We start from the raw sequence: 20,540 nt of genomic DNA, 5'->3' as shown, positions 1-20,540 counted from the left end.
TTACCTACGTGATTTTACCGAAAAAAACCTAAGAGTATGAATCCTTGCAGTCACGAAAGCTTCAAATCTAGAATAAATACCCTCTACGGGGAGGAATTTAACCTATCTGTTAGAGTGTTTAACAGACAACGAGACAAGAAGTCACAGCTTCTCGAGACGCTGGCCTTCCTCAAGAGATGCCACGATAACAAGGTAATACCCATCGCTTTCACAAGGTCGGGTCTCTTGGAATTTCTCTTTACTTGATACAGCTATCGTGCTGTGACGGTTCCACCTGAAGACGGAAGCTTGTGTTGCCTCCGAAACGTCGTGATTTTTATTTTACTTTCATTAATTTACATTTTATTTTTCACCTACGTGCCTTTACCCACAAAACCTCAGAGTATGAATCCTTGCAGTCACGAAAGCTTCAAATCTGAAATTAGTTGAGAGTTGAGTTCCAGGAGATCATCCCAGCTGGGGTCACGGTCACCTTAGGTGGGTCAAGGGTTAGGGGTCAAATGTCATTCCGGATGATGTAATTACCCCGAGCGAAGGTCATCCCAGGTTGGGTCAAGGTTCACCGGGCGGGGTTCACCAACTTCGTGCCCTGTGTCGACTGCGTTGATCGGCGCCGCTGTCCGCCAGCGCCACCTAGAGGCGGTGGAGGCGAGGGGGGAGACAAGGAGGAGGAGGAGGCCTCGAGAGGGGGAAGAGGAGGCGTCATGGTGGACAAGCGGCGCGAATCTGGTGAGAGCAGCCGTCCTCACTTCGTCCCTCACTCGCTCGCTCGCTCACCCTCGTTCTCCTCTCACTCGCTCACCGCTCACCCCTCACGCAGATTCACTCCTCCTCCTCCTCCTCGTCGTGCCCCGAACTCTCCCCACGCCGCTTCACTGAGCCCCGCGGCACGAGCCGCAATGAATGGAGTCCAGTAGAGTAACATGCGGCTGTAGGGTGCGTGAGGGGCCTCTCTCTGTGTGTGTGTGTACAGTGTGTGTGTACTGTGTGTGTGTGTGTGTACTGTGTGTGTGTACTGTGTGTGTGTACTGTGCGTGAGGGGGCCTCTCTCTGTGTGTGTGTACAGTGTGTGTGTACAGTGTGTGTGTACTGTGTGTGTGTACTGTGTGTGTGTAGTGTGTGTGTACTGTGTGTGTGTACTGTGTGTGTACCGTGTGTGTGTACTGTGTGTGTGTACTGTGTGTGTGTACTGTGTGTGTGTACTGTGTGTGTAGGTGTGTGTACTGTGTGTGTACTGTGTGTGTACCTGTGTGTGTGTACTGTGTGTGTACTGTGTGTGTACTGTGTGTGTGTAGTGTGTATGTGTGTACTGTGTGGGTGTACTGTGTGTGTACTGTGTGTATAGTGTGTGTGTGTACTGTGTGTGACGGTGTACTGTGTGTGAGGGTGTACAGTGTGTGTACTGTGTGAGGGTGTACTGTGTGTGTATACTGTGTGTGAGGGTGTACTGTGTGTGTGTGTGTACTGTGTGTGAGGATGTACAGTGCGTGTGTACTGTGTGTGTGTACTGTGTGTGTTTACTGTGTGTGTGTTTACTGTGGGTGTACTGTGTGGGTGTACTGTGTGTGTACTGTGTGTGTGGGTGTACTGTGTGTGTGTATTGTGTGTGTGTACTGTGTGTGTACTGTGTGTGTGTGTGTGTACTGTGCGTGAGGGGGGCTCTCTGTGTGTGTGAATGTGTTCGTCTACCCTCGCTGCTGTGTGCCAGGGGTGTACTGTGTGTGTGTACTGTGTGTGTGTACTGTGTGAGTACTGTGTGAGTACTGTGTGAGTGCTGTGTGAATTTACTGTGTGTGTACTGGGTGTGGGTACTGTGTGTGTGTACAGTGTGTGTACTGTGTGTGTGTACTGTGTGTGTGTACTGTGTGTGTACTGTGTGTGTGTACTGTGCGTGAGGGGGCCTCTGTGTGTGTGTGTGTACTGTGTGTGTGTACTGTGTGTGAGGGTGTACTGTGTGTGTACTGTGTGTGTGTACTGTATGTGTGTGTACTGTGTGTGTGTACTGTGTGTGTGTACTGTGTGTGTGTACTGTGTGTGTAGTGTGTGTACTGTGTGTGTGTACTGTGCGTGAGGGGGCCTCTCTCTGTGTGTGCGTACTGTGTGTGAGGGTGTACTGTGTGTACTGTGTGTGAGGGTGTACTGTGTGTGTGTGTACTGTGCATGTACTGTGTGTGTGTGTACTGTGTGTGAGTGTACTGTGTGTGTGTACTGTGTGTGTACTGTGTGTGAAGGTGTACTGTGTGTGTGTACTGTGTGTGACGGTGTACTGTGTGTGTGTACTGTGTGTGTACTGTGTGTGAGGGTGTACTGTGTGTGTACTGTGAGGGTGTACTGTGTGTGTAGTGTGTGTGTACTGTGTGTAAGCGTGTACTGTGTGTGTGTACTGTGTGTGTAGTGTGTCTAGCCTCTACTGTGCGTGTACTGTGTGTGTGTACTGTGTGTGTGTACTGTGTGTGAGCGTGCACTGTGTGTGAGTGTGTACTGTGTGTGTACTGTGTGTGAGGGTGTACTGTCTGTACTGTGTGTGAGTGTGTACTGTGTGTGAGCGTGTACTGTGTGTGAGTGTGTACTGTGTGTGAGGGTGTACTGTGTGTGAGGGTGTACTGTCTGTACTGTGTGTGAGTGTGTACTGTGTGTGAGCGTGTACTGTGTGAGCATGTACTGTGTGTGAGTGTGTACTGTGTGTGAGGGTGTACTGTGTGTGTATTGTGTGTGTACTGTGTGTGAGCGTGTACTGTGTGTGAGCGTGTACTGTGTGTGAGGGTGTACTGTCTGTACTGTGTGTGAGCGTGTACTGTGTGTGAGCGTGTACTGTGTGTGAGCGTGTACTGTGTGTGAGCGTGTACTGTGTGAGCGTGTACTGTGTGTGTACTGTGCCTGTGTGGTATACACTATTTATACTGTGCTTGCTGTACTATAGTCTGTGGGGGTGTACTGTATCTTACTGTGTGTACTGTATCTTACTGTGTGTACTGTATCTGTGGGGGTGTACTGTATCTTACTGTGTGTACTGTATCTGTGGGGGTGTACTGTATCTTACTGTGTGTACTGTGTCTTACTGTGTGTACTGTGTCTTACTGTGTGTACTGTGTCTGTGGGGGTGTACTGTATCTTAACATGTGTGCTGTATCTGTGGGGGTGTACTGTATCTTACTGGGTGTACTGTATCTTACTGTGTGTACTGTATCTGTGGGGGTGTACTGTATCTTACTGTGTGTACTGTATCTGTGCATGGGGAGCGGGGTTCGGTTCCCGTTCACGGCGAACACCGGTGACAAATATTTTAACCGGTCCTGGGCACCCCCTAGGTCGACTCGGCCTCAAATCAGAGACAAAGGCGGCCGGGCATGGTGCTGGCCACCGACACATTCGTGCGCCGTGCCGGTCTCGATAGGTGCTCGCAAACAGCACTTGCCCCAACAGTCTGTTAAGGCTACACGGGGGATCTTTGTCTTTCTGCAGTCTGTGCTGTGTATGTGGCTTTGGTGAGGGTTCGTACTGTGTGGGGCTTTGTGTGCATCATGTAACGAAGCCTATTTGGGGCCATCCATTTAGTACGTAGGCATGGAGGGGGGAGTGGGGGGGGTTAACCCAAATGCGTTTGCGTGCGTATGGGGGGGGGGGTCTGCTGACAATAGGAAACTGGGGGGGGGGGGGGGGGTGGTGAAGCCTCGATAATAATAATGCAGCCGGCGGTGGCCTATCTGTTTGCTTAAGCACGTTAATATTCATCTTCTTGGTTCTTTCGGTAAAGTCACGTAGAAGGGAAGTAATAAAATAATAAAAATAAAACATAATAAGAAAAAATAATTTTAATAAAATTTTATTTTATTATGTTTTATTTTTATTATTTTATTACTTCCCTTCTACGTGACTTTACCGAAAGAACCAAGAAGATGAATCCCTGCAGTCACGAAAGCTTTAAATCGAAATTTCACGTTAATATTATTAATCTTTGATCGTGTATGCGTGGATGAAATATCGTCCGTTCTATAGGATTCGTGGGGGGGGGGGGGGACGTCAGGCGTACGTACGCAGGTGGTGGGGGTGGTGAAAAGTCCGCGTGCGTACAGGGGGGGGTGGAGGTGTCAAGTTTTGACAGATTGTTGGGTACCTACTCAATGGATGGAATCTTTATAGTCTTAGCTTCTCATTGGGACTGTCATGCTCCTTGCAAAAGCAGACCTCGACTATTACATGGTGCAGCATTTAGAAGTGAGGTTATTTCGCTTGCTTCCTCAGCAAATCTTCACGGAGTCTCAAGACTATTTTTTCATGAGGGTCCCGTAAAAATGTGTCGAAGTCCGGGGTATGATGCTGCTGCTGCGTATGATACCATTTTTCAGAATTCGAATGTTTGGTCAATCCCAGTTTAGGTTTTTTGTTCGCTGTGGGAGGTAAGCCGGAGATCCTGGAGGAAATCCACGCACGAACAGGAGAAACCCAGGGGCATCTTGCTGTGTGAGGCGCGATTGTTACAACTGTGCTAGCCACCCTGACTTGTGTTAATTGCACTGTGGTATGGGTAATGAGACCTAGATTTCTGCTTTCATTTTACCCAACAATTAGCTTTTTGTCCCTCTTGGGCTACATTGAAATGCAACTTTTGACGCGCAAGTCTGTGGTGATTGTGTTGAGGTGAGAACCGTCTCTGGAATTTGTGTGTGCGTATGTTCAACTTCTTTCGCACCATACGCAGCCATCTGTGCTAATCGGAGTTGCGACAGACCTCCCGGAATCCAGGGTTTGTCCGTGAGAATCAAGTCAATCTCGTCCCTTCACCATTTGGGCTCCTCCATGTCAAAGTTTACTAGATTCCATCCTTTTGACAAATGTACTCATTCTCATTTTTTTTATATATATAACTTTGCTGGCCATAAACTCTAACAGACTCTCATGTGTGACAATGGCTAATATGCACAACTTAATTTCGCCGGTCGCCTGGAGTAGGCATGACAAGTAACCATCACGAGAGGTATCCTGGATGTGGTGTGCCAAGCGTGGAAATATGTTTTGGATAACTGAACCGGCTCGCATTAAGCCTCGATTATCGTAACTAGGGGACGTTGCCATGGTGTAATGGTTTGCACACTGAACTTGAAATTCGATCTCCCTGTGCAGCAGTTGAAATAATGGTGCAAGTTTATCAATCCCCCCCCCCGCCTCCATCCACCCAGCAGTATAAATCGGAGACTGCTCAGTCTTATCGGCAGGTGGCGCACGGTGGTGTAAAGAGTGAGTACCCCTACCAAGACACCTGGCCGGTGTATCAGCAGTGACGAGGGCAGGCAATTGATGGGATGAATGACTACCTTTCAATACAGGACTGTCTTCTGGTTGTAAGGGTTTGCGCTGGGCTGCCTTGGCGACTGACCCCTCCCATGCGTGTGGGCACTGCAGGGCGACAGCAGGAGGCCAACCAGCGGCGGGTACTGGACCAGGCGACGCGGCAACGGCGCATCAACCGGCAGCTGGAGGCGTTGGAGAAGGATAACTTTCAGGAGGATCCGCAGGCGAGCCTGCCGGCTGTGAGCACCAAACGCCTGCCACAGTTCAGCGATGACACGCCAACAAGTACAGCAGCAGCAGCAGCGACCTCGCTGACCTCAGCACACACACACGCTCGCACACCGTGAGCAGTGACAAGCTTCGCGGTTTGAATGTGGAAGGCCACCGTGGTTCATATTGCAGTTGTAATTCATCGTAAAATGCAATGCGCAAACTACTTCACCATCAGTGTTAAGGATCCGCCTAATGCAATTCGAAACGCGTTCCTGCAATCATGGTCCAAATGATCAAAATAAAAAAAATACCCGCAAACTACTCAGTTAGGATTACACATAGCAATCATCGCTCCCTACTGGCAGACTAATGCCGACTTGCAGCTCAGGTGCTGAGGCGCCTTGTACCACACAGGGACAGCTGCCACTGGGGGTGCCCTGCCAAAAGTTTGAGATTAAATTTCCTGTAAGTCGCTAACGTGCTCTGAGACGATCCAGAATAATGGGCACCATATTTAAAAAATCATCATTATTACCACACACACACGGTAACCTCGGAAGTAGCCTGGCACGGTTGGCATGCGCCATGGTGCAAGGACCCCCCCCGTCCAATTTTCCTTCTTCATATCCCGGTGCCTAGCATCCTCTGGTCCGTGGGTCTGCACACTCAATAGCTGATTGATTCACTGCAACATGGGTTTTATTCATTACTTGGGTAGTGTCGGTGACAAACGGTATCAGAATTTGTGATGGGCCTCCTGTAAGGCCTGACCCGGCATTAGGAGAGGGCTATCAGGGCTGCTGCTACCTCGGCTGAAAGCTCTTTCGAAAAGAGTAATCGTTGATCCATACTTTTTTTCATTCAATCGCTACTCATAGTTAACTTCATATGCCAATTTTAAACTGTTCATCGGTAAACATTTTTTGTTATTGTTATTCTTATCAGGTCCCACGGCATAAAGTGCCATCTCGAACCTTTACGCACGCTGTGTCTCTGGCCTCTTTATGTGCGATGAAGTAGGGCCATTTCCCAAAACGTCGCCTATTATATACCTTTTTCATTTGAAGGCCACATTTTTTGCGTCGAATGTGTTGAGTATTTTGTTTGTTAATTGTGCTTGTGCACAGCAGCAGCAGCATCACCAAAAAATGTGTCGAATTTGTTTAACGTGCTAAAGGCCATGTAGCTTTAACTGAATGTAATAGCACGCTTCATAAGGCATGCATATAATAGGTAACACACACAAACACTGTCAGATAAATGACAACAAATGAAATCGTGATAATAGCTGGAGGGTTACTCGTAATGGGTAATACATTTGCTTTGCGTGCCATAGCTGCCATTGATGTTAGGGAGGCTCAGCCCAGGTCCACTCACCTGCAACGTTGTGTAAAGACCAGCACTTTGGAAGCGACAAGGAAGGAACATGGCTATTGTCACACCACAGTGCGAGCCTTATATGGTGCACACTGCCTACACAGGGGGTCTTGTTTTGCTTTGTGACAAGAAGACCGGGAGCTGTAGTCTACACGAGGAAGTGGAGAACACACGTAACATTCACCGGCCCCTAATGTGTTATGACGAGCACTGGGTTTGAGATTTTTATTCTTGTGGTGCTTTAACATCGTCACATGTAACGTGATGACTCGTGTATAATGAGATGAAAAGCCTGAATTCTATTCTAAAGCTAGCAATGCGCCGCCACCAATTTTCCAGCACTGTCCGTAGAGATGTAAATAAAGATGTGAAGTGACTTGAGCGCACACGCAAATAAACGTGCATCTCGGGAGATTAATTATTGCGTGCATTGTGCTCTCAAAAATGCATAAATATTGAAGGAAACATGTGCGTCTATAAAAACCATAGGCATCTTAAGTTCAACACTTGTAAAAACTGGTTTATTTATGAGGAATGTTGCAGGCACTGAGTAAGCCATGCATTGTAAGGTAAATGTGGCATGTAATGTTGTGCTCCGACTTGTTATTTAAAAAGCAGGGCCACATGCGGTCTGCTTAGTCGAGTGTGGCTGCTACACAGTCTTGTTTAGTGTCCGGAAATGTCGGTTTTCAAAACACTATTTTTGAATGACAAATGTGTACGTTGATGCTTTCTTAAGGTGGATTTTTTTAACCGATGCAATTCCCACACAAATTGGAATTCTATAAAATGTTAATCCATGAGCAAAACGTACCGTGTGACCTCGGCGCCACGATGTAGACACCTTCCATCTGCCGCAGCCAACAAGAAGAAAAAGAAGACCAGAGGAGAGCACTTCAAACAGCGCTTCCGCAAAACCTTCCAGACGCTGCTGGAGGAAGAGGTGAGCTCGCACGTCCGCCCCCTTTCCAGCCCCCCAGTATGGCGGAAAGTGCTCTCCTGATCAGCTGCAACATCTTTGTTCGCCATTTTTCATCGGCGCTCGCACGTCGAACCCCCCCAAAACCTCCAGGGGGTGACGCGCGTGACTGCTCCCCCCCCGCCCCTCGCCCTTTCTCAGAACTTGAGCGTGAGCACAGAGCCCAACTACCTGACATCGTGCGTGCCCGCGTCGAAGCTGCCTCAGCGCCACTTCTGCGTGGTATGCGGGTTCCCGTCGCCGTACACATGCGTGACGTGCGGCGCTCGCTATTGCTGCATCAAGTGCCTTGGCACCCACCGTGACACCAGGTGACTACCCTGCGCTGCCGTCAGAAGTGAACATGATCGCGAATACGGTGCTTGTGTGGTTTGCCGGGCAGGCTCGGTGGTAGCGCTGAGCTGGTGCCGCTGAGACCCCGAGTTCGAATTCAGAATTCACCCGCCAATGATTAAACTGGGTCCTCAAGTGTAGTGAGTTGAAATCTCAGCCCGATTACCGATGATTATAAAAAAAAAAAACATTAAATTTGGTTTTTCATTTATTTGCCAAAAATTGCAGCCCTGATATTTCAAAACATATATTAGATTGCCATGTGACAAAACATTTGTTGTACAGGACACTTGCAAAAAAGCAATGTCCCTGGTCTGGATGGGAGGTCGTTTAAATGGATACCAGAAGTAGTTCTGCAATATTATCTTGCTTATGTCATTATCTAACAAGGGGGTGATGCACTGCTCTGCCAGAGATCTTAATGGATACGTTGTCTCATGACAGTTCAAGTGGAATTCAAACTGCAAAAAAGACGAAACATTTTTATAAAAATTAATGTGACATTCTTTTGGCACTTTCTGTACCTCACTATTATTATCTGCTGTTTGTACAACTTGGCCTATCTTTTTTTTGTCTTAAATGGCTTTTTGATTAATTGAAAGCATTGGAATATTGTCATTCCTTGAGAATCAAATGCCTGAAATCAGGAGGTGACTGTTCAGGGTAGATATTTGTCCTCGGTGTGGAGCCGCATGTTGACCCCACGGCCATTCTTTGCCCACGCAGGTGTCTGAAGTGGACGGTCTAAAGATGGCAGCCACCAACACGGAGAGTGGCCACTGCAGGCCCGTATGACGGCTGCTGCAGATGCGTGACGTGGACGCTCTACCCCCCCCCCCTCACGAGCCCCTCCACACAATCCCCTGTGCTGATAACAATCCCAGTGTTGGCTACGGGTGCGCCTCCTCTTACCCTTACCCACCGTCACCCGGTCAGTTCTGCACCACGGGTGACTGAAGTAAAGGGGGGCCAGGGATTAATGGAAGGGCTCCCGTCCCGAGAGGAGGCACCGCGAGCCTCTTGGCATGCACGCCTGGGCCCCACGGTGTTTCCTGAGAAGCGCTTCTCTGCATTTCGCTCGTACCAAATATACAGCACCTGTAGCCGATGCGCAACACACAGCATGACGATACTGTAGAATGTAACCGTCGAGAGGAGCCTACGTCTCGTAGGATGCGGTGTCCATAGCTGCATGCACTGGCTGACGGCACAGCGCTGATGTTTGCTAAGCGGCCGTGGCCGCAGCGATCCCGCGCCGTACGTTATCGCCCGATACTTGAAGTAGTCTGCACATCCCCATAGTTGTTCACTTCGCCAGTTGTCCGAGTGTGCGGCGCACGCATTCACTGAGCGAGACGCGGCATGCAAAGGCTGCCCTCGGCAAGCCTGCGTGGTGTGGGGAGGACTTCGGTTGGCCTCCTCCATGCCATCCTTCACCGCAGGGTTTTGTTTGTGCCTGCGGAGTCATTCGTGCCTTTAGGCCGGATTGTGGCGCCGCGCTCTATGCACCGTGAGCTTACGACGGGCGGTGCGATTGAAAATGCCCTTGTGGGGTTGGGTGTTCACGCTCTCTCCCTCCTTGAGTGCGTGCTGAGCAGCACTGTGAGCTCCCAATCCCCCGCTCAAGTCCCCACAGCGATGCCACGACAACACAAAACGCTTCGTCCGTGTGCCTGGCCGGCCGTTATGTGAGCTTATCCATGTAGGTTTTTGTAATCCTGCGTTAAACTTGAAATCTTGCTACACGGAGGGCAGCGCGTACTGTGGTTGTCGCCTTCAGCTGTACTGTTGCATTATGGGCACGTCATTGGTCTGTGAGGAGATGGAGCTGAAATGTGATGTTGAGCAATGAAACTCTTTGAGTTTTATCAATCTTCCAGCTGCTGTTCGTTTCAGGGATGCATATGTAAAGCTGCTTTGCGCTTGGTATAAATATGTATACTCTGTGCCTTACCCGTGGGTTTGCTTACATATAGCGAAGCCTTTGTCCATTCTTTTTCGAATTTAGGCATTTCTGCTAAACACTGACCAATATGTTTTTTGTTTCTTTTAAATGGAAACTCCTGCAATTCCTTTTCTGTAGTTGAAAAAATAAAACTTTCAAAAATATCGCCCGTCTGGAATGTGTTGGCGTACAGCGTGTTGGTACGTAGACCAGGCCCGGGGCCAGCTGCTTGTGGTTGGGTTGCCAAGAGATCCGTCGTGTGGAGGCCACCAGAGCAGTGATTCACCACGAAGGAGAGTGAATGTCGGTGGCCAAAGGGGCATTCGGTGTATTGGCAGTATACACCAGTGCAGCTTAACACACCGCTCCTCATAAAACAGTCTGAATCAATATTTGAACTGACATTCGTCTTTTGACTGCTTCGACATCACAAGAACTGATTTTGAAACGCCACCACCCCCGCAAGGTTTTGAATCGCGGGAAAATAATGATTGCGAAAAAATCCACGCTTTTTTTTATACCGTGCACTGGATTACCGCCAAAACGTTCATTTCGTGGTGCAAGGCTTACCCATGCACCCCTCTAGCGCCGTCCCTGATGCCTGTGCATTTGATTGGTTTATAAATGTTTTATACGTTTGAAACAATTGCCTGCAAATTACAAAATTGGAATCCCCACCCCCCTTCCCCCATTGTTCAAACTTGGCAAGATGCATTGGAAGTTGTGAGTTGGGATTAGCTTTGTCAAATAAAGAATAATCAGAATCACATGGAAGGATGCGGATCAGTGGCACAAACCCCTGAAAGTGGCTTAAAAAAGGCGTTGATTTGTAACCGATTTGAGGGATATTTTTTTAAGGCCATGGACACGTAATGCACGTCGTAACCATCAGCAATGTGCTCGTGTTTCTATTTGGCTTTGGCGTGGCATCAGTCGCAAAGTTCGACAACCAAGAGTGCCGAGTCGAATACTTAGAAGCGCGTCAATATGCATTTAATCCAATAAACGGCACTTCGAGGTTCGAGCGGTGTGGCAGTGATTAAGTCGTACACTACTAAGGCAAGGCCAGTAGGCAAATCAGGCCTACAACGCATGCCCTAGGGGTGCTTAGCAAGTACTTGAAAACTGGCACACTCATTTTAAATATGAAGTCCCCTCTCTTTAGGTCCATGTGTCCTTTTGGTTCAGAGAGGGCCTAGTGGCACAGACCTGTCTTCGAGGTGCCCGCTTCGAGCTTCCAATTTCCCGACAGTGACTCGAATGTTCATGGATCTCGTCGGCTTGTGAAAGTCTCAAAGCCACTGAGCTGCGAGGTGGCAGTACAGCAAGTGGGTTCGTGAACTCGTCTGAACAGTCATTTAGGTGTTACGCGCTTGTGTGCGTTCGGTTATCTCCGCATAATCCGATTTCTTTCGCACGCGCAAAAGATTACTTACAATGGATTTTGCTGAGCATCTCACTGCAGAGAGACGTTCTTTAAAAAAAGACGCGATTCTCGGTGAGAATTTCCCGCACTCATAAATTACATTGCTCTGGAGCATCACCATTCATGGTGCACAGTGCACAAATGATGGCTCTTGCTGTGCTTTATTGCACGCTGTCAATTCATTTTCTCTAATTTTAAGGTGTGAGGAGTCTGTCCCAGTTGTACAGCAGCTGTGATTTAATGGAGTGTGAGACAAAATTATAGGAACACAATTTAGCGCCAAGATAGGAGAATCTGATTATGGAAACATCAAATGAATTCAGCTTATCTCGCTACTGAGTAAATACCGAAATGTTTAACTGAAATTAATAATTGCTCACGTGGCTTGACATCAACGGCGCCCAAATGTGCAGCTTCGTGTGAAGTGCAAAACGGCGTGACATGAGCATCCAGGAGAAGGATGGCGCGCATTTACTTCAAAAATAAAGAGAGAGAAACAGTCGTGGGCAGAGGAGAAGGGTAAGGTCTTGAGCCTGGACTTTTGAACAGGCGCAGGGAGCCGACAGCACAGACGGCGGGACGGATAGGAATTCCATACAACGAGGTTAGAGACGAGTGACCATCGACTGAGCGAATGTTCTTCGACTGGTTCACAGTGATGAGAGTCGAGAGGTTAGTAGAGTGCGTGGATGGGAGTAGAGTGAGATGAATGGGGAGAGGTAGGAGAGTGCGTGGAGAGGGATCGAGTGAGATGAAGGGAGAGAGGGAGGCAGGGGTGAGTGCGTTCATGGAGGGCCTTAAATATTGTTTCCGGCAATACCACGGGCAGTGGATGGATGGGAATGTCACGGTGATGTGTTCACATTTACAGGTGCGGTTGACAAGTCTGTACACGAATTGCTACTCAAGCAAGCGACCTCATTAACTCGTCGCACGCATTTAATCGCTTTCAACCCGCAGTCAGCCAGGGCGAGCTTTCTCCGTGGAAATCGTGCCTTTTTTATTATCATCCATTCCACAATGCACGAAGTGCCAAAAAGGGTAACTCGACACGAGTTCGCCGTAAATGACTTCCGATTGCCGCAACCCACGCAGGGAAAGTCCCCAGGTCTGGTGACGCGTTCCGCAAGAGGGCCCCTTATAAGCCCCGTACGCAGCGGCAAGCAGCAGCAGCAACAAGCAGCAGCAAGCAGCAGCAGAGAACTTTGACATCGAGCACTGCACTCGTGGGTTCTGCTTCAACGAAGGCGGCTGAATACGGTGTTGCCATCGAGGTATTTTTCGCGAGTCTCGATTGCTTCCATTTCAGAAAAAAAAATATTCAGCTGGAATTATGTAGAAATGTCCGCGAAACGCACGAAGCGTCGTCACGTTGTGTTTGTGCTGCGCGCTCGATATTGAAGCGACGAGGGTAACGCGCTGCGGACACGAAGTCGGCGCCGGTTGCGCGGGCACGTGGGCTGCCTGTGATCCAGCCATGTGGAGGCAGTGGCCAAGGGTTGATGGATCACCGCGCAGATGATGTTGTGAAACTCCCTTCCCCCGTGGGTATGCCGTAGCCTGTGAACCGAATTCCACACGTGCGTTTTGTCCCGCTGCTCCGGTTTCCTCGCAAGCGTATGGGCACCAATTGGTTGCTTTAACACGTGGAAGGCTAGCTCACGAAAGAATGTCATCCATAATTGAGGTTTTTTTGGGGGGGTTTGATCGCGTAAATATATAAATGTGTCGTTAAAACCCGCCACCACCCGACACAGCCAACTAGTAAGGGTTGTCACGTAAACAGATGAAGCTAGTTGTAATTACTGGCGAAACGTCATACTCAGATTGTAAATGTTGTGGCTTGGCTCCCCAACACACCGGCGTGCTGTACCAGTGACGAATTGGCCACGTTCTGTTTACGTGACAACCCTTACTAGTTGTCTGTGTCGGGTGGTGGCGGGTTTTAACGACACATTTATATATTTACGCGATCTCACCCAAAAAAAAACTCTATTATGGACTAACTGGTCGAAAGCACCTGCACCTAATGCGCGCGCCTCCGTGAGTCGCGGATCGTGCAGCGATGTGAGATGCAGCTTTGCGCGGATGACACCGCTCTCTAGAAACACTCGTTAATTATTGTCATTAATTATTTCGAATACCTGTGCAACAACACGGCCGAGTTCCATGCGTGTCGTAACTGCGGTTTGCGTCGCGTGAACAGAATGTGGGCACGCCCGCGCACCTGACGTTGACGACTGATCAGAAGGGGCTTTCCAAAGACGAGGGCGAGGCATGGCGCACACACCCCCCCCCCCCACTCGCCCCCCCTTGGATTAACTTCACACTCACTCGACTTTGCATCTTGTCATCTCGCAGGTGTTCCCACTGCTGCAAGGAGATCGGTCCTGAGCGGAAATGTGCGTCTTCAAGCTCCTGCTGGCAGTCTGCATCGTTGGTGCCATCTCTGACCTCTCAGGTGATGACCTCTCTCGTGTAAGCAGCCACGGGTACACGTCGCTGCGCTCGCCCCGGCAGGGCCGATTTCGCAGTGCCAGGCCGAGCGACGCGTCGCTGCTGTTGCTGCTGCTGCTGATTAACCAATGGGGTGGTTCTCGCCAATTAGTATTATTTGTTTTGTTTATGCGTATAACAGCGTCATCCATGCGATTTGAAACCTCAAAACGCTGTAGAACGTATTCTTGGTTCTTTCGGTAAAGTCACGTAGAAGGGAAATAATAAAATAATAACAATTAAACAATACAATTCTCACGACGTTTCGATTGCAACACAAGCAATCATCATCAGGTGTGAAAACCACAGCAATCGAAACGTCGTGAGCATTTTATTGTTTACTTTTTATTATTTCATTATTTCCCTTCTACGCGACTTTACCGAAAGGACCAAGAATATGAATCCCTGCAGTCACGAAAGCTTTAAATCGAAAGCAATAGAACTTGTAACTCGCACAGTTTACACACAGAGGCTGCGGCAAATGACGCACACGGGGTGAGGCAGTCGGAAGCTGTGCCAATTATTGCCCGAGCTCTGTGGTTCTATATTGTAGAACGCGCCCTCAACATGGGTGGAGGAATCAACAAGTAGAGTTCACAGAAAACAGTAATCATGAGAGTAGCGATAGAGGAGTAATAAGGAGTTGACTGACCCCCAGTGAGTGACTGGAGCGAATTGGTGAGTGCTGAATAATCAGTCACCCTAATTCTAGATTTGAAGCTTTCGTGGCTGCAAGGATTCATACTCTTAAGTTTTTTCGGTAAAGTCACGTAGGTAAAAAAAAAAATATTAAAATACATCTATTAAATCATTCATGGAAAATAGTAGTGTTGTGCCTTTTTACACCTGATGAAGGAAGCTTGTGTTGCCTCCGAAACGTCGTGATTTAACTGATTTATTTTCTTTTATTATTATTTTTTTACCTACGTGACTTTACCGAAAGAACCTAAGAGTAATCAGTTACTCTGACTGCGGTTTTTGCATTGGATTCACTCCGGTGCAGCAGTGAGATAGGAACTGGGTTCTCCATCCCATATGTGACAGCAGCAGAACCTAGACTTTGGCCGAATATGTGCTCCGTATCGTGGTGATAATTGGGAGTGTGTGCGCGTGTGCTGCAGTGCTGGGCAGACAGGATGGCAGATGCCAATGCGTCAATACAAGCAGGGCCAGGATTCCCATCAAGAGGATGGCAAAGATGGACGTGTTTAGGAAGTCCCACAGCTGTAACCATTACGAAATCATGTGAGTAATTGCACAAGTACATATCACGTGTCCGTACACGAACACACACGAGCTATCACACCTACAAATGTACTCTCACACACATGCACAGTACACTCAAGATTATCCACGTGAGGTTTATCTGATTTGTGGATTAACAGCGTACCTGGGATTTTGACATTAATAACTCATGGGTTTTCTCTCAAGCCCAAAATAATAATAATCTAAAAACAGTGATACATTGTTATTCTTGTAAATTTTTACTACAAGTCAAGTGCTTAAACCAAACAAATACATATGTTGCTCGAGTTCATCCGAAATCCACGTGGTGGGCTCTACAGTACAGTAGGTGCATCTCTTCACAACAATGGGCGGAGTTTGATTGATGATGATTGGCGTGGCTCTGCTGTCATCCACTTCGTGCGCTGAGTCTTCTGCGCGGGGACAGGAAACCGTTATCACTGAGCATGCGCGTAGATCGTTAATATTCGTTCTAAGTGAGTGTCTTTTTGTATGGACTTTTGTAATAAAACAGGATCAAGACATTCTCGACTACAATTTTTTTTGTTCATTAACAAACTCTATTTTCTTAACTTAAACACAATTTATACTTATAATAGCGGTTTCGGCATAGATGAATGTATATATTTGGATTATCCGAGATTTTGAATTATCTGCGGCCGTTCTCACCGTCATTAGCGCGGATAATCGAGAGTTTACTGTAGTCACGCGTGCTTTGTCAACACGGCAGTGCAATGGGATCTACATATCCACAGCCTGTTGTCAAAGCACATTCAGAGTTTGCAAAACCCATGTCAGGCTTGTTTTCGATTGCATCATTGCCGGGTTCTGTGTCTCGGACTAGAATTCCTGATGGGCATCCTGGGCTGCCTCGTGATCCAGCCCTCTTTAGGATACCCACACAGACAAAAATCTCCCGTATAGCCTTTCACAGGCTGTTGGGGCAAGTAATAGTAGCGAGTAGCACATGTGAAGGCCGGCATGACGAACGTGAGGACAAGATGCTGGTGATGCGGGCATCGCCACGCCCAACTCCCTTTGTCTCCCGAGCGCACCGTTTACATATCGTGCAAGTTATTATTTTAAGGCTGGGTCGACCTAGAGGAGGCCCACGGCTGGTTCCGATATTACCCGTCACTCATCTTAGCCACGGCCTGGAATCGGACTCGGGTCAGTGGGTTCGTGGCTCGACGCACCCACACATTGCGCCACCGCTCCGCCCACGCGCACAGTGCCACTGACAATTGTCTCTGCGTTTTGTCTCAGCGTGACGACGAGATCCGGGATCACCGTGTGCCTGGACCCCACTGCCACGTGGGTGGTGGAACTCGTCAGCTGCACATTGCCGCGGTGAGGGCTCCGTGCCGCGTGCGCTGCTGCCACTGCGCTGCACGCGTTGAGTAATCCGAGCCGCGTTATTTCAGGGAAATCGCCCAGTAGGTGATCAAGATAAAACATGTAACGTGGCCCTGTTCACAAGATTGTTCTGGATTTTATTTCAAAACGCTTGTGGGTAAAACAAAGTATTGGTAACACAAACCTGAAGGACACAAACTAGACACTAAGGTGAAATCGCACGGCACATTCGGAATAAATAAGAATCGGAATGCAGGATTAAACCAAATATGAAATTAGTCATAAATGCAAACAGGGTTTAGATAGACGCTTAAAAGTCAGTTGCACTTCGATGCACTTCGAATCGACGATAATTTAGAATACAAATCGGCTTCACAGGGTGCAAAGGGGATCCAGAGTTAGTCCAATCGAGTAGCCCAACATGCAGAGAGATTGACCATCCACAGCCATTAAAATCTGTAAATGGTGAAAAGAATTCCATCACAACAGAAAATAAAGTACCGTACTGATGAGTCCTAATGGGTATGAAACTGGTATACAGTCGTCTACTTGTCTAGCTGCTACCTCCGTTGGGACGGCCACGTTTTCTCAAATCTTTGAGTCAGTGGTCAGAATGACAACATTGCTGCCCCGAGTTCAGTTCTTTTGAACTGGTGGTCTGGATAAAGGCCGAGAATTTTTGCGCGTCCAATTCTTGCACACCCGGGTGTGTTGTTAAATTCGCACACGGTTGCCAATTCGTAACAAATAAAACTGTTGAAAAAGGCCTCGGGCACAAATTCGGCATATTGCGCAGCACGTGACGTAGGGTGGTGTCCACACGTCCACCCCGCGATGCCCGCACCCCAACGAACTGCCGCGCCCCCCGCTCTCACGTGACGAGCGTCTGACCCGCTCGCCCAATTGTTTTTCAGCAACAACAGAAAACCCGGGCGGCAGCAGCTGAAGACGTGCACGCGGGCCCTGAAGAAGAAGCGGCAGCAACGGAGAGCGGAGAGGCTTCAGCGTGGAAACAAACGACGGACATAGGAGCCTGTCGAGGGGGAGCGGCAAGCGGCCGCTACCGCCGTCCCTGTTCGATGGCTGCAGATGCTGGGCGCCCGTGGGTGAACGAGCACCGCCGGCCGGAGCTGCAGCGGCGCACGTGCTCGCGGCCACGCGGCCGGTCCCGCGTTGGTGGCTGACGTGGCCCCGGCCCGGCCAAGCCTCGTGCACGCGCCGCAGCTCGTCCGCATTTGCAGAGTCTTTTTTTAAGGTCAAATAGCTACAGCTGTGACGGTTATGACACAGCAGAGGATCTATTCTAGAACACCTGAAAACGTGTTGCTAACACCACTCCACTGATAATTATATTTTATTGTATCAGTCGTTAAGCGTTTTTTTTTTACCTTGAAAACTTCCACGAATCTCGAGACACCCTTTTCAGGAGGGTTCTGCCAAAGCTCCCGTGGTACAGCGGGAAGATGTCTCGGTAAATGCGCCGGCGTGGAGACGGCCGCGTTCAGGCAAACGCAGTGTCAGTCTCGGTCACCGTGTGACGGGCAGCCTCCGTGCATTGTCGTAGGCAACTGCGGTGTCTGTCATTGGTATCCTGTGGGTCCCATTGGAGTCGTGAGGGTTCAATGGGATTACTGTGGGACCCATGCGATTCCTGTAGGTCTCATAGTTTATTATGGGTTCCATAGATTATTGTGCCTGATTGTGGCACCTTTAGAATGCCTGCACATGCCAGTTGATACGCATGTGCTTCCCCTGGGCTCTGTAAAGCTAAAGGAAACACGTCTGTGAATTTGACATCGCATCTCATTGGTTGCACCAGCCTCGTGCATGCGTAATCTCTCCACAGCGCCCATTAACTGTGTTTTGCGAGTAACCACTCCTGGGGATATTCCCCGCTCGTTGCCTGTCCATGAACATTTTGTGTGAACTGTATTTGTATCATGACAACTGGATTGTTATATTTAATAATAACGGACTGCTGAATCTGCCCCTGGGTAGTTGTAAATAGACTATTTGGCGAACAGAGAATTGTATTCATGACGCTGATGTGCGGGAAGGAATTCGTTTTGTCCAATGTGTGTGTGTGCTATCTGTTGGCGTTATCCGCGTATCTCTCTGTTACCTGTCTGGCTGGCTGATCTCTCTATTTCCGTATGCGCGTTTGCCAGTCTGTCTTTATCACTCTGCTTGTTAAACTCATTGTTTATACCGAAACCATTTTAATAAAAATAAAATATTAAGTCTTGCCAAAATATTCACGTTGCCTGAGTTTTTCCAGTGCTCCCACACAAGTGGTATCATACAAATGTAGAGAGCCCTTCAGAGACTTTAGGAGGCAACAACGTTAATTCTACACTTTATGCAACACCGTTACACACGGGATTAAATACACATATTCTCACTCCTGTTACGCATAGGACCACAATACACCTACTTATCTTGCATACGGGATAATTATTATCGGGTCAGAGCAGCCAACGTGCTGCCTGACCCACCATGTCGAAGACGGGGACGAAGACGTAGACACAGCACTTGGGTTCCACTTCACCTGCAGACAGCCCGGATCTGTGATCGGGGCTTCCCTTTTATCTCTCGGCGGGGCCTGGCGCCACCCTCGGCCGCGCCCTCCGTCCAGAACATTCCCGACGGTTCCAGGCTACACCGCACCTGTTCCCTCTCTGGCTCCGCCCTTAACCACGCCTCTTCTAGAAACTCTCCAGACGTTCTCGTGCCCCCTCGTTCACCTTTGGCCCAGATCACTCACCCCGGCCCATCACGTGCTTAACCCGGTGCCGGGGTGACTCGTCCTCACATGGCCCCTACCACCAGCCCCCCCCCCCCCACTAAACTCTTCCAGTGGCGCTGCGGCGCTGGTGGAGGCTGCAACCCCCAAAACTCTGTCGGCGGGACTCACCAGGATCCCTCCTGCTCGCACCCAGCACCATGCCCCAAGTTGTCCCCTGAATGGTACTGGACGGTGTGTTAGCCTCTGCGCCTGTTTCAACGGCACTTGTTGTTGGCTTGTACCACATTGCGATTTTTGCACACAGCGTTTTAATACGTTTTTTTGGCAATATCTGCTGGTTTATTCCAGGATGCTTCTGTTACGCGTCGTCGCTTTAAGATGTTCTGTGTTCATATTTTGTTTGTTGCGGTTGCACCCGACTCAAGAGCCGCATGGCTCACAGGGCTATACCTAATAAATTAAACTTGAAACTTGAAAACTTGAAACTTGGTGCTACGCGCCGTAGTGATCTATTTAACATCACTACACAAAAACAAATATCCCCCGTATAGGCTTAACAGACTGTTGGGGCAAGTGCTGTTAGCGAGCACCAATGAAGGCCAACACGGCACACGAGGGGGTGGGTGGACAGCACGACGCCCGGCCACCTTTGTCTCCCGAGTGGTAATGTTTTTACACATCGCACGAGGTATTCAATTGAGGCGGATTCGACCTAGGGGTGGCCCAAGACTGATTCAGATAGTCGTCAAAGGTGTTGGCCGTGAGCGGGAATCGAACGCGGGTCACCAAGTTCGTAGCGCTGCGCACTAACTGCTCCACTACTGCTACCCTCACACCCTCATACAGAACAACGCCACTAAGTAGCGGTGACGTCACCACGGCGCTTGTGCCAGGCTAAGTGCACTTTAAAGCCACGTGAAGTATCGAACACCCGCTGGAAGGTCACGGGACTGGTCCAGGTGCCATGAGTTGACTGACTGAGATGACTGGCAGATGCACCACTTATGCCCCTTACTGTGCGAACTTGCTGTGTTTAATTCGCCCGTCGCTCCTCTGCTCTCCGTTGTTGCTGGAGGGCGACCGTCTCCAGCTGCCCAGGAGCAGCGTCCTTCACGAGCCTCCTCCACAGAGGCCG

General features: G+C 49.1%; 2 protein-coding genes across 2 annotated transcripts; both read left to right on the top strand.

The window, feature by feature from the left end:
* Positions 1-573: 573 nt before the first annotated feature.
* Positions 574-10,300, top strand: ZNHIT1 (zinc finger HIT-type containing 1). The gene is made up of 5 exons (XM_061570359.1): positions 574-729; positions 5,401-5,574; positions 7,740-7,822; positions 8,000-8,169; positions 8,918-10,300. Exons 1-5 carry the CDS (start codon positions 705-707, stop codon positions 8,937-8,939), a joined length of 474 nt encoding a protein of 157 aa, XP_061426343.1. The 5' UTR covers positions 574-704; the 3' UTR covers positions 8,940-10,300.
* Positions 10,301-12,715: 2,415 nt separating this feature from the next.
* On the top strand, positions 12,716-18,921 carry LOC133353923 (C-X-C motif chemokine 9-like). Its single transcript, XM_061570431.1, has 5 exons — positions 12,716-12,836; positions 13,924-14,023; positions 15,180-15,303; positions 16,570-16,653; positions 17,574-18,921. Exons 2-5 carry the CDS (start codon positions 13,963-13,965, stop codon positions 17,686-17,688), a joined length of 384 nt encoding a protein of 127 aa, XP_061426415.1. The 5' UTR covers positions 12,716-12,836; positions 13,924-13,962; the 3' UTR covers positions 17,689-18,921.
* Positions 18,922-20,540: the final 1,619 nt, after the last annotated feature.

The sequence above is a fragment of the Lethenteron reissneri genome, chromosome 45 (assembly GCF_015708825.2).
Source record: "Lethenteron reissneri isolate LAM-NWPU_2019-01 chromosome 45, ASM1570882v1, whole genome shotgun sequence".
NCBI classification, from domain to species: domain Eukaryota; kingdom Metazoa; phylum Chordata; class Hyperoartia; order Petromyzontiformes; family Petromyzontidae; genus Lethenteron; species Lethenteron reissneri.
The sequence above is the reverse complement of the archived record's forward strand: the minus strand, read 5'-3'. Positions and strand labels throughout refer to the sequence as shown.

Excerpts from the sequence above, each read along its gene's own strand:
- ZNHIT1 (XM_061570359.1), top strand. The coding sequence starts at position 705 with ATGGTGGACAAGCGGCGCGAATCTG. Across the intron at positions 7,823-7,999 it reads AGACGCTGCTGGAGGAAGAG|AACTTGAGCGTGAGCACAGA; the intron begins GTGAGCTCGCAC and ends GCCCTTTCTCAG. Across the intron at positions 8,170-8,917 it reads GGCACCCACCGTGACACCAG|GTGTCTGAAGTGGACGGTCT; the intron begins GTGACTACCCTG and ends TTGCCCACGCAG.
- LOC133353923 (XM_061570431.1), top strand. The coding sequence starts at position 13,963 with ATGTGCGTCTTCAAGCTCCTGCTGGCAGTCTGCATCGTTGGTGCCATC. Across the intron at positions 15,304-16,569 it reads TGTAACCATTACGAAATCAT|CGTGACGACGAGATCCGGGA; the intron begins GTGAGTAATTGC and ends GTTTTGTCTCAG. Across the intron at positions 16,654-17,573 it reads GTCAGCTGCACATTGCCGCG|CAACAACAGAAAACCCGGGC; the intron begins GTGAGGGCTCCG and ends ATTGTTTTTCAG.